The following is a 13,133-nucleotide window of genomic DNA, read 5'->3' as shown; positions in this document are numbered from 1 at the left end:
CAATTACGGCTGAAACGTCTCTGTGCGCGGGGAAATGAGGTTTAATTATATCGCGACGTCTCGATTTAGCGACTCGAAGGACCTTGAGTCCGTGGGAGCTGTCCTTTGCAGTTAGGTGGAGGTACAAAGGGAAGGATCTTCAGCACGACTCGTGAACAGTATATATTCCGAGCCAAAAGATCATTTCAGGATGGGTCCATTTCAACTCTTGTCGTCGTCACTGCAGTACTTTCGATAAATACACTTGATATACACCATGCTCTTCCATATCTGCGCGGCCCTTTCCTTGCTAGCTGGACTAGCCACCGCCCAGCCCTGCGATGGAACGTCCCAGACGATCACGGCTCATAAATTCGCCCGATACGAAGCCGCATCCGGTAATTTCGGGGGACAACCGGTGAGTGGAGGATCAATGAAAGACCTCTTTCGGCAAACGAGATCTCAAACTCGAACCCAAATATCTGTACAGCTTGGATCTTTCGGCAGGGCCAACGAAATCGAGTGTGCAAACCTCTGCCATGACCGCTCGGATTGCGTCTCTTTCACGTTCCAATCCGGAACTTGCACCATCTACCCATACGCCACGGCCCGGATTGCGAAAGGCAAGCAGTTTGTGGCCAATCCTGGAGCCTGTGATGAACAGTTCAATCGAGGGGTCAGATGTGAGTGACGTTCACGTTCATCTAATTGACAAATGTAGACGCTGAAGGTGGATTCCATCCTCCGCAGTCGAGGCGCCCCCCAATGCGCCCGGGGCCTGCTGCGAGATTTACTATCCCTGATCTCCCCGACGAAGTGGTCCAGACCTTGATGCGAGGGAAATTGATTCTTGACGCCATTGTCTACTGCGGGCGGTAGACAAGGACATGCGCTGCATGTGACCTCTTGTACATTTTGCGACTCGAGACGATGAAACGCCAACCTTTGATTAGCAATTTGCTTCCGATCCCTCTGATGAGTAATCTTCCGATCACGTTTTTGCTTCCGAACAGTGATGATCGATCGCAGCCTCCACCTGGTCGCTCCGATATAAAAGTCGAGTGGTTCCTCAAAGGTTCATGTCGCTCTGTCACTCTTGGTGGCAATATCTTTACAAACACTCTAGTAGTACCACCTCAGCCACATCAAAATGGTAGCTGCTGAACAGGAGAACAAGACTTTCCCCGCCTGGGACGGCGCCGCCTCGACTAGCCTATACCAAGGCACCTCGCTGGGCCCATACCACCTCGCCCACCGCATCGCCATGGCTCCTCTCACCCGGCTTCGAGCGGACGGGGTGACCAGGGTTCCCGGTGACAAGTCTGCCGAGTACTACGCTCAACGAGCGAGTAAGGGCGGGCTGATCATCTCGGAAGCCACCATCGTCTCTGAAGCCGGAGGTGGCTACCCGGGCGCTCCTGGTATCTTTACCCCTGAACAGGCTAAAGTGTGGAAGGAGATCAACGACGGCGTTCATGCCAAGGGTGGAATCATCTTCTGCCAGTTCATCTTCCTCGGACGAGTTGCGGACCCGGGCAACGTCCCGTACGTCTCGGCAGTGTCCGATATCCCTGCCGACAAGGATAGCAAGGCCGAGTTGCACGTCGTCACCGAGCAGGACTTGGAGACTATCTTGAAAGAGTTCAAGAACGCCGCCGAGTTCTGCAAGGAGGCTGGATTTGATGGTATCGAATTGCACGGAGCGTGAGTCTAATTGATCCGATTTGCGTATCTTCGTGCGGAGACTGACCTATCGCGATCCTGTTACAGCAACGGTTACTTTATCGACCAATTCTTGCAAAGCGTATCCAAGTACGTCAAGCCATCCAGCTGTACCTACCAATTCCTTACTGACGACATCAACTTTCTCCAATCACAGCCAGCGAACCGACCAATACGGAGGCTCCGTCGAGAACCGCATGCGATTCCCCTTCAAAGTCATGCAAACCCTCGCCTCTGTCTACCCATCCAACAAGCTCGCCATCCGTCTCTCCCCCTTCTCCACCTTCCAAGGCATGCGAGAACCCGACCCATACGAGACCTTTATCCCGTGGACCGAAAAACTCATGTCCACCTGGCCTGACCTCGCTTACGTGCACGTCATAGAGAGCCGGATCGCCGGGAACACGGAGACGGATCCATCGGGGGACGATGACAAGGACAGCGTCAAGCCGTTCAGGGAGATCGTAGAGAAGAAGAGTGGGGGGAAGACCAAGTTCATGACCGCTGGAGGGTGGGACCCGAAGAGCGCGGCGGAGCATTCGAAGCAGTTCCCAGAAGACTTGATCGCGTTCGGGAGGTACTTTATCGGTGAGTCGCCCCCCTGATGCTCCTTGTCTGAGAGGGAGGTGTTGAACTCATTCGGCACCCCTTTTGCAGCCAACCCGGACTTGCCTGAGCGAATCAAGCTCGGACACCCCTGCCGACACTGGGACCGTGACACCTTCTACTCGCCTGGACCCGAGGGATACACCGAGTGAGCCTACATCATTGTTATCGTGCTTCGGCTGTATCAATACTGACATCGTTCCCGTCACGTCAACAGTCAACCAACGTACCAACAGGAGATCGAGACCAAGGCTTGATCATAGATGCGAAAAGGCCGTATACCTAGATGCCGACTGTATCCCTTCTTAGATGATCAAGATGGAAAACTTATAAAGCTGACAACGACATCAAAACCCAATCTGGCGGGTATAATGTTGATCTTGGTAAGGAGTCGAAAACATCATAGGTCCCGATGGATGCCATGTGTGCTTGTGATGGCAACAGTCCAACCTTTCCAGAGATGTATGGAGAGGCTTGTCACACTGTTTCTCAAATGCAGGATAGGTATGTTGCGCATGGCTCCAAGAATTTGTCTGTTGGTTTCTGTTTTTTTTTTTTTTGCTAACTTCATGCTCGCCTCATCTCACTCTCCGTAATCGGTACCCGTTCGCCTCGTCTTCCTCAATCAATTCCCGCCCTCGACATGCTCTCAGCCGAGTCACAAAGCAAGGACATTACCCGAAATGGAGGCATACATCACTAGAACACTGTATCCCAACGTCCTGCTTACGATCCCTTGCCCTCCTCGACTCAACCCCTTACGAACTCTTCCACTCGTTCTTGACCCGCTCGTGAACGGTATCGCACCAAGACCTATCGATCAACCACCTCTCCAAGCTATCGTGAGCCGGCATCCTCCCGATCTCAAACTCTGGCATGGACTTGACGATCCTCCCTTCATTGTCCCTCTTGGTCCATCGGGACTTCCCGGTTTCACCATCAGTCTCCCTCGTCCACTTCTTCATCGCGATCGGCTGATAAATATCTTCCTCTTCCACCTGCCCGTCCCGACGCTGCGATTCCTGCCTAAACCAAACGCTAGGATGGACGACCTCGCCCGTCCGGACTCCCTTCTCCTTCTCCTGGGCCGTCAAATCCAGAGGTTCTCGAGGTTTAGGAAAGGCGAGCAGGTCGTACCCGAAAGTATGGCTGTCGACGATCGTACCTCCTGCGTAACCGTAGACCATGTCCCTCATCGACGAAGCCCGTCCTTTCAAGAACTCTAATCCCGCTCCGATCCATCCCTTGGTAGCCGGGTCCCTGGTATCCTTCTCGGCAAGCTCGTCCGGAGCACACTGGATGACTCCTCCGATGACCTCTTTCTGTGCCTCCAACTCGTCCGAGTCTAAAGCCAAGTACGGCCTGACCCGATCCAACATCCACACATAAGATATGTAGCTCAGCTGCTCGTACGTCCCCAACTTCCCCTCGGCGTCCCTCGCGGACGAACCTCCTCCCACGTTACTGTGCGCGCCGGGGAACCAAGCTTGAACGAGTTCGGTCGTTTGGTTCGTAGGAGCGAGGTGCCAGATGGAGGGGGCGAAGGATGCTCGTTGTTCGTCCAATGCCAAGGCTTGAAAGGCGTGCTGAACGCCTGGACAGAGGGGAAATACAAGAGTCGACTGTCAGCTCGACGTGTCACGATTCGGCGGCTGACCTATCACGCGCTACGCAGTCCGACTCACTAGGATTGAGGTCGGTATCATGGAACTCGTACTGTTTCCTCCAGAACGAATTGTCCATCTTGATGATATGTCCTATATCCGGGATCCCCATCGCTCCTACCGTGTCCCACACTCCGATCACTTGCACGACCACATCCTTCCCCTGCTCGACCGCATGTCCCCTTCCATTCCCACTCGTTTGCTTCTCCTCGACGAAGGCCTTCCAGGGCTGCGTCTTGCTGAAAATCTCCCCAAACTCGCCCGCTTCGATGTACTTTGCGTACAGAGCTAAGAACCGATCAAACGAAGACGGCCTGATCACGCCGAGCTCGGTCACCAATCCCGCTGCAGAACGGACTGTGAACGCTCCGCGAGAAAAGCCGAAGAAGAAGAGTTGATCACCAGGGGAATAGTTGTTTACGATAAAGTTGTAGGCTTCGATGACGTTCTCCAAGAGTCCCTAGTCCTTGGCTGCCTACAAGGCGAAAGGAAGAGCCAAAGGAGGGCTCAGTCAGTACTAGACTGCTTCAGGACGACTCCAACGTGGACACGCGAAGCGATTGTCGCGATCACTCACCTTGACGTTTCTTTTCCAAACCAGACAGATCGCCCGTCCCCACTCCCGCATCGTAATAGACGACCTGCTGCCAATCGACTCCATCCGTATTTCCAGCGTTCGCGATGATCCTGGAGAGCCTAGCTACGTTCGACGGCGTCCCATGTTCCGGATCTAGGCTGGTAGACGATTGCCAGGTTCCGTCACAGCAGATGACGAGCTTCTTGGGTCGAGGATGAGCGGGCTGGGAGAGAAGACGTGGGTGTGACATGCTTGGTATGCTGCCGATTGAGTACGAGAAAAGGTTTGGATGTCTAGGCAACTGTGTGGATGGTGCGGGTGGTGGTCTGAAGCTAGCTTCCGCCGACTTCGGTCTTTATACTTTACGGCAGGGGAATGCGTCGTCAGAGTGTGTGGTGGCGAAGTACCATGTGTGAAGAGGATTGCGTAGATTCGAGCGAGGTTGCCAACGCTCGAGCATAAAGGGAAGGATAGGTGGCAAGGTTCTTAAAGGAAGGTCGATGAACTTTCAGTCCAGCTGACCGAGAAAGCCAAAGGTAGGGGTGATCGAGACCCAAAGGATGATGCCCGAACATGCGATCTGGTGTGCAATGAATTCAGTTTGAACGCAGCGAATTTGTTGAGGTCGAAAGCGGCTTGGTGTAGTGGAAGCACGCTGGGCTCATATTACTTGTTGATGGAACCCAGCGGTCCTCGGATCGAGACCGAGAGCCGCTATAATTCTTTTTGTCCTTTTTGTCTGGCCAGGGCGATATCCGGTCAAGCATCCACCAATAACAGAATGCGCCAAAGGCAAATACAGGACAGCGAGAAGCAGAAAGGCGCTCATTCATTCATACGATGAGATCAATACGACACGACATGTTATGACATCGGAAAATACTACTTTTACTATATACGGACAAGAAGACATCGGATCGTAGATCGAGATCCCATAAAACCCAAAAAGAGAGAGAGATAAAAAGCCCAAGTAAAAGAAGAGAAATGGCCGACCGCCATCGACCTGTGACCGGTAGATCCACCGGCAAACCGGTTATGTCCCCTGGACACAATCTGGGTCCGATGAGGTGAGGAAGAGATCGAGCTGATGAGATGATATGCGTGTATGGATAGCCCGATCTCCCCTTCCTTCTCAGATAGGTTCGACGTGATGAGAGTCGGAAGCCGTTGCGGCGTACAAGATCCAAGATCCCGATGGAGATCGAATCCAAGGTCAAGGTCGGCGAGGGTCGCGTCGTAAAGGAGAAGTTGTCGTTATTCTCTCGAGAGAGCTCGAAGAGAGAGATTGAGAAACCCAGATAGTCCCAAAAAGAGAAAAGTAGAACGAGATCGAGATGAGAGACAGTCGTCGGAGTTGATAGAAATACAGTGGGCTGCGTCGACGGGTCGCCAGTAACGTCCCGAGGTTGTGCACCGAGGTGAAAGGTGAATGGGGATGTGATATGATACGAGACTGAAACCCGTCCCGACTATGTCGCTAGGGCTCGTCGTCATCCTATCCAGTTCACCGTCCCATCCGAGGGTGTCGTGCGAGAGACGGCGATGAAAGCCAGAGACGTTGTCGAGAAGGATGATCGGAAGAGATGGGATTCCAAGAAGGAGACTTTGCTTCGATCCGATCGAAGTCGATGGGTTCGAATATGGCTCGACAGGTGTCGCGGTGTCCCGGACATCCAGGTCCAGGTCCACCTCGGCCGTCCGTCCGGACAGTCCGCCATCGAGATCCGCAGAGGATCCGGAGTGGAGATGTTTCGATTTGTTAAAAACACAGTAGTTACAGGTCGTCGTGATAGTTGTCGGGAGTGGTGCACAGAAAGGGTCGTTAAGAGCGTCGATAGATAAAGCGTTCCGAGGGCAAGTGTCGATCGGATGGTCAAGGTCTGGCGTGGAGAGGAGTTCGTTATGGAGGGGCTTCGAGGCTTCGAGGCTTCGGACGCTCAGAGGGCAAACTCTTGCGACTCGAAGAACTCCATGTCCTCCTCCAGGTAGTCCGCCAGGCCGTTGACCATCTCTTGCATGAACGGGTTGGTCTCGTGTACCCTGTAGGCGTCCAGGTTGGAGTACTACGGTCGAGGGCGAGTTATCGGTCAGCTTCTATTACTGACAGAGTGGGTGGAAGGAAGACGAGAAGGCTTACCTCTTGGAATAACCTGATCTCGCAAGGGTTGTCTACGGCGACCGTCGCTCGGAAGGTCAACAACCCAGGTTCATGCGCCTCTGCCCACTTCTTTATCCGCTGGATCACTACGCAGGCGCACCAAAACCAGAATCTCATCAGCCATCCCGCCCCCTGAATCGACTCTCTACGTACGAGACCGAAAGCAAAACCCAAGACTCACGGAACTTGACCTCGTGGATCCACTCGCTCTTGACCGTCATGACGATATGCACGCACACGCTCGGTCCGACCAGAGAATCCTGTTCCATCTCCAACTCGGCGTTGGTCTCCTCCATCCCATCGTTCGAATACTGATGCTCATGTTGCGAAGAAGAAGGGTAATGTTTCTCGTCCATCATCGCGGCTTGTTGCTTGCTCTGCATTTGCATCTGCATCTGCAATTGCATCTGTTTCTGGACCTGCAGTTGCATGGCGTGCGTGTACTCTTGTTCCTCCGGAGACTGCTGGCGTACTCCTCTCGAACTCTGGGTGTTCCCCGACGTCCTCGCCGTGTACCCGTCAAAGGCGTTGACCGAGCCGTGGCTGCGGTTGCGTTGATGACGAGATTGTTGGTTTTGAGGTTCGAACTGGGAAGAGTAAGGGAGCTGGCCCTGAGGAAGAGGGTTGTGGGGTTTGGGTTGCGTTTGAACGATGGTGGTCATCCTTGCGCAAGAGGTGTTGATTGTCGGGTGTGAGGGGATGTGTGCGTGTGTGGTAAACGGTACGACGCTTCTTTGAGTGGTATGTGGTTGTAGTTGTTGTGATGATGTGTTTTGTCGTCGTTTAGGAAACGGCTGATATCGGGTTTGCCTTTGACGTTGTCTGTCGTGATAACGTTTCGAGGTCCAAAGGGTCGTTTTGATGGGAAGTATGGTATATGTTCTCGTCCTTTTGAAAGACGGTGGTGGTGGTGGTGGTGGCGACGGACGAAGTTGTAGTGACCTCCACGAAAAGCAATTAAGACCCCTTTAGTGTGTGACCTGGTAGTAGTGCCCTACATCGACCCCCTCCGATATGTCTGATATCGACTCGAGATCGTCCATCGTCCAAGGGGCATGTGCACCTCAAAATTGCTAGCTAGGGGCTAGGGCGACTCGATCTCGCTCAGATTTCATGGATATCGCCCTTCTCGGGACCACTCGCACCCGGATCTATTTCTACTTCCGGTTCGATCGTCAGCACCGAACCAGAGATATCGGCGCAGACACGTCTGCCTGACCGGGTAACGTAAAGTGCCGTAATACAATGGCTTTTCATGGCTTCCCCTGCGTTTCCCGCCTGACTACCTCGGCAACTGAACTCGGCCGAGGCGGACTCGCGTGATTATCATCGATTCCTACCAGGGCTCTCGGAGATCGGGGGTGGGTCGCGGCGAGGGAGGGGTTCGGAGGCATTCGTTCCCCTCGCCCCGAGCCCCGATTCCTAGAGCTGATAAACGGTGATCAGAACTTGATGCAGCGAAACTGGGGTGGATTTATCAGCCGATCACCGACCTCGAACGTCATGGATCGGAATCCGAAAGAGGGAGGTCGAAAACCTTCCGAACGCTGTTCCTACTCGTACCTCCACCATCTACTCCCGTCTGATAACCCTCGATAACCTCCCTCACAAACTCTAGATCGGCATAATTCCCCTCCACCTTCGCTCACCACCCGCGCTGCGACTCCCGAAATCCGAAATCCGATACCGAGGGGTTGTCGACGATTATCAATCGTTGGAACCCGATTCTCAGCCTGGTATCCGTGATCGACATTCCTCCTAGCGCTGTAGGATATATACCTCCCGCTCCCCCCAGCTGGCTACCCCGCTGGAAGCTGGAAGACGGAAATCTCGAGCTCGATTTACTCCGCTTCCCGTTGCAGATCATGAAAGACGCGCGATCCTGACTGTCCATCAAAACAAATCGGCGGAACGTGGACGAACACATTAAAATCTCCGGCGACTGGCGACTGGCGACTGGCGACCGGTGCTACACAGCCAAGTGTCTTCATCAACCAACTTTCGGTTGGGCTTCGTCCTCGATCATCTTCTACCTTCGTCGCTCATCGCCCATCGCCCTCTTGGCGCTATATACACGTACACGTACACACCCACCAAGGAGGTCGGCCCCGGTACGACAGATTGCGCTCGATTCACTCCGCTTACTGATGAAGATCAAGATCATAATTTGACACTGTACACTGTCGCGATCTTCAAGGTCGACCACGACGAACCGTTCGTTCGAGATCCGAAATCTGCCCGGGCGGGTGTGCGTCCCCCGCTCGACTTCCTATCATATTGGTCGATCCACCGCTTTCATCCTTGTTTATCGCGGGTAATACCTGAGAATCGATATGCATTCTCAGAGCTCAGACCTTTGCCCCGGTCAGGGGAACGTGTAATAGCGATCTGTGGTCTGGTAACTAGCGGGCCGGCGACCATTTCTTGCCCTGTAGGATGTCCGCATGGGCCTTGTACTGTACCGCTATCTATCGTTCGAATCCTATCTGGATTTTTATGGCAGCCCCGGGTTTAGCAATGGATTCTCTATCCGAACAGGCCTCATATCCTCGACGGTCATCGGAAATTCAATCTTCCTGTGTGCGATACAGCTTACAGACGGCGCGTCAATATATCCATACATGAACATATGTGCGCTTCTGTTGTTTTTATACGTTTACATCCCCCTGCCCTAGCTTTCGAGTTCGTTCGACGTCTTAAAACTCGGTGGACAACGAGATGACCGGTGCACCCTCCAACCATTCTTTCGCGTTCTTGCTAAGGTTCTGGAACGGTTCTCCAGCGACGTGGGCGTCAAAGGCCGATTTGCTGGTGTACTGTTTCGTCGTGTTACCATTGATATACGAAAGAGAGAGAGAGAGAGAGATCATATATGGGGGGAAAGGTAGGCGTCAGCTTTCGTCAGTTCGATTTTGTCGGGACACGATTGCGATTGCGCTCGAGTGAGACGTGCGATAGGCAGGTCCACACCCAAGTAGAGATCCCTTCGGTCGGCAGGAATCATTCCAGCAAGCTGGCCAACGTTGCTTTCAGGCCGAATCACCATGCGGTAGTGTCTGACCCGTAGGTTCACTCGAGGATATCCTCGCACCCTTCCGCCAACCACCATCCGGCATCCTTTGTTTCGAACTTCCCTCCGCACCCTCTTTCCGTTCCCTCCGTGGCCCGCAAAGTCAATCCTCCAGCGACAGAGCCGGTCCTCCATGGCGTTCGATTACGACCATGGAAGTCCTTGTCATTGGGCCATCGCCTCATCAGAGCGTCGGGCTGACGTTATGGCGCATATGCATATGGGTTGTACGGTCGGACCTGCTATTGTGCGCATGGTCTTTACGGGTCGGACTCGTCGTTGAAAGTCCTGAGCGCCTTTCTTGGTACACGAGGTTATACGTTCGGGCCGTATTACCACCCCTTTCTCGCTTGATGTCCTGCACTATATTCTCGGTAAGGGCCAACCCCCCGATCCTCTACTAATCCTACGCCTCACACTCCCGCATAAAACACAATAAAACAGGACCAGACCGATAGAAAACGACGCAGAGAGAGAGAAAGAGAGGAGATGAGAGAGCAAAAGAGAGAGAGACTAACCTCTTCGAAGAACTCGAACTTGCGCTCGTTCTCGTTTGAGATGCTGGTCCGGTAGATCAAGGTCCCTTCTTCTTCCTTGCGCGCATAGTCCCTGATGTTGGTGACGACTACGGGTGTGAACGCAAATTCATTCGCAGATGTGGATGCCGATCGTGTGTCAAGGCAGACTTAGCTCAAACGATCGATGCGATACAACGATCCAGCTCTGAAAGATCTGGATAGGATAGACTTGCCTTCCCTGACCTTTTCCAAATGCTCGGGTTTGGCGACGATGCTCGCGTGGACGATGATGTGGCCGGACGACATGCTGAGTCGATTTAGATTCCAAATGGGGTTTCAGTGATTGTTCGGGTCGGTCTGTGCGATATAGCTAGATCGGGGTGGGATGTCTTGGAATTGGGTGTTCTAAGTCGAATTTATACTCGACGTCGATATATTTCCAGCAAGCAACGACGCAACGAGCTATGAATACCCGGCCCCGGTCGAGGCTCAATTCGTCATCACCTCCACCATATATTCAGATATCCGCGGTGCACAGATCGATTCTGTCCGGGTCAGCTATTTCCGTACGCGCCCGTTCTTCCCGAGCATCTCGCAAGACGACCAGATGGCTGTAGGCAAGGCTATGAGCGATCAGCGATGAGCGACCAACAGCCACGAGTTCCTCTCAGTAGACTACGAGGTCGAGCCACGATATGGTGCTGTCCGCCGGATCAGACTGGGTGCTGAGTAGGAGCAACGATGCCCCCGGGCTGAAACGGACGGAACGATGAGATGATGACGTGGCTGACGGCACCCCGTTTCCTTTGTTGTATACGCGTCGCCCCCCCGCCGCCCACCTTTTCTCGATCGACCCAACCCTTGACATCATCGCGCTCGCTCTCGATCTCCAGCGTCCAGGATTGGTTCAGAGGTCATCTAATCTTTTACTAATTCACTACCTTGAGGAGAACAACGCAACTCGAAGTACACTTGTAACTCGTAAACAATACATCAAGGCACAGTATACCCTTGAACACTCACAGTCAGTATATTAGCAAGGCCATCCTCGCGCTCAAGCCCGAACTAGACGCTGACGAACCGCCCATATCGCATCTCCCGGATCAACAGCATCAAAAACACACCACACCACTCTCATCATGTTCACTCGAACCTTCCGCCCTCTCGCCCGAACCCTCCCTGCCCTGGCCGCCACAGCCGGTCTAGCGACCGTCGGGTACAGCTCGATCGTCAGCGAACGTAACCGCGTCTTCAACGATGTGACCGGGTCGGGCAACTTTGATTCTGGCAAGCAGCAGTATAACGAGGATTTGAAGGTCAACAGGCATAAGAGTGAGTTATCACGGGTCATGCTTTCTTTCCGCTCGTGGCCCCCTGCGCTTGGGTGTCTCATTGATTTTGTTTCGATATCGTTCCCGGGCTGACCTTGGACCATTTTTCTATTCCATCCCATCCTACCTTCCCCCCGCATCCTATCCGTTTACCTTGTAGTCGCCGCGCAACACGGCGCAACCCCAGAGACCCCCATCCACAACAACTCGACCTCTTCCACCTCGCACCACGTAGGTACCTCCAAGGTGGACGCCGAGGGGCACAACGTCCGACGAGGGGATGGGACTCAGGCTTCCGAGGTTCCCGGGTTGGTCAAGGATAAAGCCAAGGAGGCTAAAAAGGAGGAGCAGGCTGGGGGGGAGAGCGCTTATAATGAGGAGACGGGGGAGATTAATTGGGATTGTCCCGTGAGTGTGACATTTTTCTTGCCCCAAGCCAATGTCTCGAGAGCTTCGGTGATGTCCCTCGCAAGTGCTAATGCTGACATCTCCTCTTGCCTTCCTTTCTCTGCTTCCGCTACCCTCGCGACCACGACTACAACCCACGACCCACAACCCGCAACCCAAATCCGCCTCGATTCGACAGTGCCTCGGCGGGATGGCCCAAGGTCCCTGCGGTGAAGACTTCAAGGCCGCCTTTTCCTGTTTCGTACACAGCGACCAGGAACCCAAGGGCGTGGATTGCGTCGAAAAGTTCAAGGCGATGCAGGATTGTTTCAGGAAACATCCCGACGTTTACGGCGAGGGTCAGTAGATTATTCACACCGAAATCTATTTCTTCAACTCGGATTGATTCGATTCGATTTGAATCGATTCTGTACCGAGGGAGATTCTGTTTCGCTGATCTCCGTCGGTTTTGGGTTTTTATCTCTCTCCTTCCGACGTCGTAGAGATTGAGGATGATGAACCTCTCGGCCAGCCGACCTCGACGGACGGTCCCGGTCCTCTTTCCGGGGGTACCGTCTCTGGTTCTCCCTTGCCCAAGGACCACCCGGACCAGAAGAACGTACCCAAGCCTCCTACCGACGACCACCCGAACACCCCTCAGAGGACCGATACTCATTTGAACAACCCGGCCAAGGGTAAGTCCACCGTCCACCAATTTGGGACCTTTACTTGGTCTTTGAAAACGAGTCTTTTTCGCTGACATCACTCCTCCCTGGTACTTGACTTTGTAGGTGTTGCCAAGCTCCAACCTAGGGAGAACCGGGCGGACAAGAAGGGCAAGGGAGCTGGTGACGGTTCGATCTAGAGCCCCCCGGACACCGTGGTCCTGGATCGAATGAAACATCGCATTGCTCATAACCCAACCAAAGAAAAGAAGAGAGAGAGAGGAAAGGAAATCGGAGTGGATTGTAATCCCGAGGTCTTGAATTATGAATGAAAAGAGAAAAAAGTTGACCACATTTTGATGTGGGACCGGGGAGAGGGTGGATTTGCTTCCGTGTGGATGATGTCTTGCTTGGCCGTGATTGCCGAGAGCGAGAGGGACGACGCGGTTCGACCAG

At 53.5% G+C, this 13,133-nt stretch overlaps 6 protein-coding genes and 1 non-coding gene across 7 annotated transcripts; 4 read left to right on the top strand and 3 right to left on the bottom strand.

Annotated features, from left to right (window-relative positions):
* Positions 1–256: 256 nt before the first annotated feature.
* HD553DRAFT_321500 (uncharacterized protein) lies at positions 257–858 on the top strand (the record flags this gene model as incomplete). Its single annotated transcript, XM_046181233.1, has 3 exons — positions 257–397; positions 470–662; positions 701–858. The coding sequence occupies 3 exons, from the start codon at positions 257–259 to the stop codon at positions 856–858; spliced, it is 492 nt and encodes a 163-aa protein (XP_046040581.1).
* Positions 859–1,043: 185 nt separating this feature from the next.
* Positions 1,044–2,648, top strand: HD553DRAFT_291385 (putative NADPH dehydrogenase 2). The gene is made up of 5 exons (XM_046178369.1): positions 1,044–1,683; positions 1,750–1,791; positions 1,859–2,289; positions 2,359–2,455; positions 2,525–2,648. The coding sequence occupies exons 1-5, from the start codon at positions 1,130–1,132 to the stop codon at positions 2,562–2,564; spliced, it is 1,164 nt and encodes a 387-aa protein (XP_046040580.1). The 5' UTR covers positions 1,044–1,129; the 3' UTR covers positions 2,565–2,648.
* A 155-nt stretch (positions 2,649–2,803) lies between these two features.
* HD553DRAFT_354854 (uncharacterized protein) lies at positions 2,804–4,798 on the bottom strand (the record flags this gene model as incomplete). Its single annotated transcript, XM_046183807.1, has 3 exons — positions 2,804–3,901; positions 3,993–4,431; positions 4,592–4,798. The coding sequence occupies 3 exons, from the start codon at positions 4,796–4,798 to the stop codon at positions 3,066–3,068; spliced, it is 1,482 nt and encodes a 493-aa protein (XP_046040579.1). The 3' UTR covers positions 2,804–3,065.
* Positions 4,799–5,178: 380 nt separating this feature from the next.
* HD553DRAFT_t1 lies at positions 5,179–5,265 on the top strand. The gene has a single exon. It is a non-coding gene; the product is annotated as a tRNA-Met (tRNA).
* A 1,172-nt stretch (positions 5,266–6,437) lies between these two features.
* On the bottom strand, positions 6,438–7,515 carry HD553DRAFT_21163 (uncharacterized protein). Its single transcript, XM_046177171.1, has 3 exons — positions 6,888–7,515; positions 6,686–6,792; positions 6,438–6,611 (listed from the first exon to the last, which is right to left on the bottom strand). The coding sequence occupies exons 1-3, from the start codon at positions 7,366–7,368 to the stop codon at positions 6,486–6,488; spliced, it is 714 nt and encodes a 237-aa protein (XP_046040578.1). The 5' UTR covers positions 7,369–7,515; the 3' UTR covers positions 6,438–6,485.
* A 1,737-nt stretch (positions 7,516–9,252) lies between these two features.
* HD553DRAFT_303760 (uncharacterized protein) lies at positions 9,253–11,023 on the bottom strand. The gene is made up of 3 exons (XM_046178920.1): positions 10,528–11,023; positions 10,295–10,401; positions 9,253–9,522 (listed from the first exon to the last, which is right to left on the bottom strand). The coding sequence occupies exons 1-3, from the start codon at positions 10,598–10,600 to the stop codon at positions 9,403–9,405; spliced, it is 300 nt and encodes a 99-aa protein (XP_046040577.1). The 5' UTR covers positions 10,601–11,023; the 3' UTR covers positions 9,253–9,402.
* A 165-nt stretch (positions 11,024–11,188) lies between these two features.
* On the top strand, positions 11,189–13,055 carry HD553DRAFT_291382 (uncharacterized protein). Its single transcript, XM_046178368.1, has 6 exons — positions 11,189–11,318; positions 11,405–11,626; positions 11,786–12,033; positions 12,212–12,371; positions 12,516–12,707; positions 12,804–13,055. Exons 2-6 carry the CDS (start codon positions 11,434–11,436, stop codon positions 12,875–12,877), a joined length of 867 nt encoding a protein of 288 aa, XP_046040576.1. The 5' UTR covers positions 11,189–11,318; positions 11,405–11,433; the 3' UTR covers positions 12,878–13,055.
* Positions 13,056–13,133: the final 78 nt, after the last annotated feature.

Source organism: Filobasidium floriforme, assembly GCF_021052385.1.
Source record: "Filobasidium floriforme strain CBS 6241 chromosome Unknown HD553scaffold_1, whole genome shotgun sequence".
NCBI lineage: Eukaryota > Fungi > Basidiomycota > Tremellomycetes > Filobasidiales > Filobasidiaceae > Filobasidium > Filobasidium floriforme.
This window is presented reverse-complemented; position numbering and strand designations above follow the sequence as displayed.